Source organism: Glossina fuscipes, unplaced genomic scaffold (genome assembly GCF_014805625.2).
Source record: "Glossina fuscipes isolate IAEA_lab_2018 unplaced genomic scaffold, Yale_Gfus_2 2, whole genome shotgun sequence".
Classification (NCBI taxonomy): Eukaryota; Metazoa; Arthropoda; class Insecta; order Diptera; family Glossinidae; genus Glossina; species Glossina fuscipes.
Window position 1 is genome coordinate 19,816,823 of NW_023998416.1, and position 1,797 is coordinate 19,818,619.

The 1,797-nt window shown below is 34.0% G+C and overlaps 1 protein-coding gene across 1 annotated transcript; it reads left to right on the forward strand.

The window, feature by feature from the left end:
• Positions 1 to 1,797, forward strand: LOC119634250. Its single transcript, XM_038028316.1, has 2 exons — positions 1 to 700; positions 931 to 1,797. The coding sequence occupies exons 1-2, from the start codon at positions 465 to 467 to the stop codon at positions 1,031 to 1,033; spliced, it is 339 nt and encodes a 112-aa protein (XP_037884244.1). The 5' UTR covers positions 1 to 464; the 3' UTR covers positions 1,034 to 1,797.

Below are 1,797 nucleotides of genomic sequence, written 5' to 3' on the forward strand. Positions count from 1 at the left end.
AAAAAAATTATGGATTGAAAAAAAAAAAGTTAGAGGAAAAGATTGTTTTTTAAAATATTTCATGTGTTGTTTTCAAAACTCAATTATTTATGGCTTTTGCCATATTAAGTAAAACGAATTTAAAGTGCTTGTGGTATGTTGTCTTGGACTGTGTTCGTCTTATAAATATTAATATAATAAATTGAACACAACTTTGCCAGGTATCAAGAAATCAATGCTAGAAAAACCCACACGAACAATATTTTCGATGAAACTGATTTGCAATTTTTAAAACGCAAACACCGCCTTATTTGGTTCATTTTAGCGTTCAAAAGCGTTTTTAAAAACGCGCGCGCGCGCGCTTACTTACTAATACACTTTACCCAACGTATAATATATATGTGTAATTACGTATATTAAAAGTTTTCGGAAAATATTTTGTTGGTTTGTTTGTTTGTTTTGTTTTATTTTTTTTCTTCAACAAAATGTCAACCTCGACAATATCGTATAATCAACAAAAACCGGTACCACCTTTGCCCACAAGCGGTCGTACAACTAAACTACACCAGCATACTGCTACTGTCACGGCAGCAACAACAGCATTGAAAACATCGCCACCAATCCGTTGTAGTTCTAATATAAATCTAACAGCAACGGATTCAAGGACAAACTTAGCCGCAGCACAAACGGCAGCAGCACCTACACCCTGTCATCGTTTAAGGTAAATATTTTGCCGAGGTTTCGTGTTATGTGTGTTTACTTATTTTTGCTCGCGTATAAATTTCAGTTTAACACTGATTTGGATTTTTTTATGATTTCTAACCTTTTCTGTACAAAAGGAGATGTTCGTGGCATTAATTTTTTTTTCTCATTTTTTTATTAAATATTAATAAAAATTCGTTTTTTTTCTTTTGTTTTCTGTTTTTCTTTTTCCTTTTTTTACTAATTTAGTGAAATGTTTCGACGTTCCATAGCTGGCACTACAGTACCAGCAGAAACCATTGAAAATATGTATGAAGAGGTAAGTAAAATAAAGGCGAAGACGACTCCTTGATATATTACACAAATCATTTTCATATTTTATACAAATATTTTATATCATTCATAGTTGAGGTAAAAATTATTTAAACATTTTGCCGAATAGCTAACGGTCACGCTTGCCAAGTCGACACAAATCTGAATACGATTTGATTATACTTGCCCGTAGCCGACTAGTAAGCGTTAGGCATAACACTTAACGACCCGCTAGGGTGCGGCAACCGTCTTTTTCTTTCCCCACTTGCTATCGCAACAATACCATGCTGCCCTTTTAGGAGACATGCCCTGAGCGGCTGGCTATGCCCAATATGAAAAAAAAAAAATTTATTAGCTCACTAGCATGTTTAAGTCCGTTAAGTTTAACCACAATATCGTTTTTTTACCAAATATGATGATATTGAATATAAAATTCGAATCAATTAGGTCTTTTAGTTAGACTCAACCATATAAAGGGGCTCTCATGAATAACAAACACTTGTAAGGCGACAAAGTCGCACTTGTTAGACTTTGCAGAAATAATTGCCACTTGGGGACAATTATCTTATACTCTTTGCTACACCGAAATATTCAAAATTAAGGCTTCGACGTTTGCATTGCCCCAACGTCAAAAAGACTGAGGTAGAAAGTTTAAATTCTGCGCATAAATCCTTCAAAACATTTCTGGCAGAGTTGGCTCGAAAGTTGGCACAAAATTAAGAACATTTACTCGTTGCAAAAATATAATCGATCGAAAGAAAATGAACAAAAAGGCGAAAATTGCAATCCTAATCAAAATGCACA

Coding starts and splice junctions, on each gene's coding strand:
- LOC119634250 (XM_038028316.1), top strand. CDS start 465: ATGTCAACCTCGACAATATCGTATAATCAACAAAAACCGGTACCACCT. Junction 701..930: donor ACACCCTGTCATCGTTTAAG/GTAAATATTTTG, acceptor TTACTAATTTAG/TGAAATGTTTCGACGTTCCA.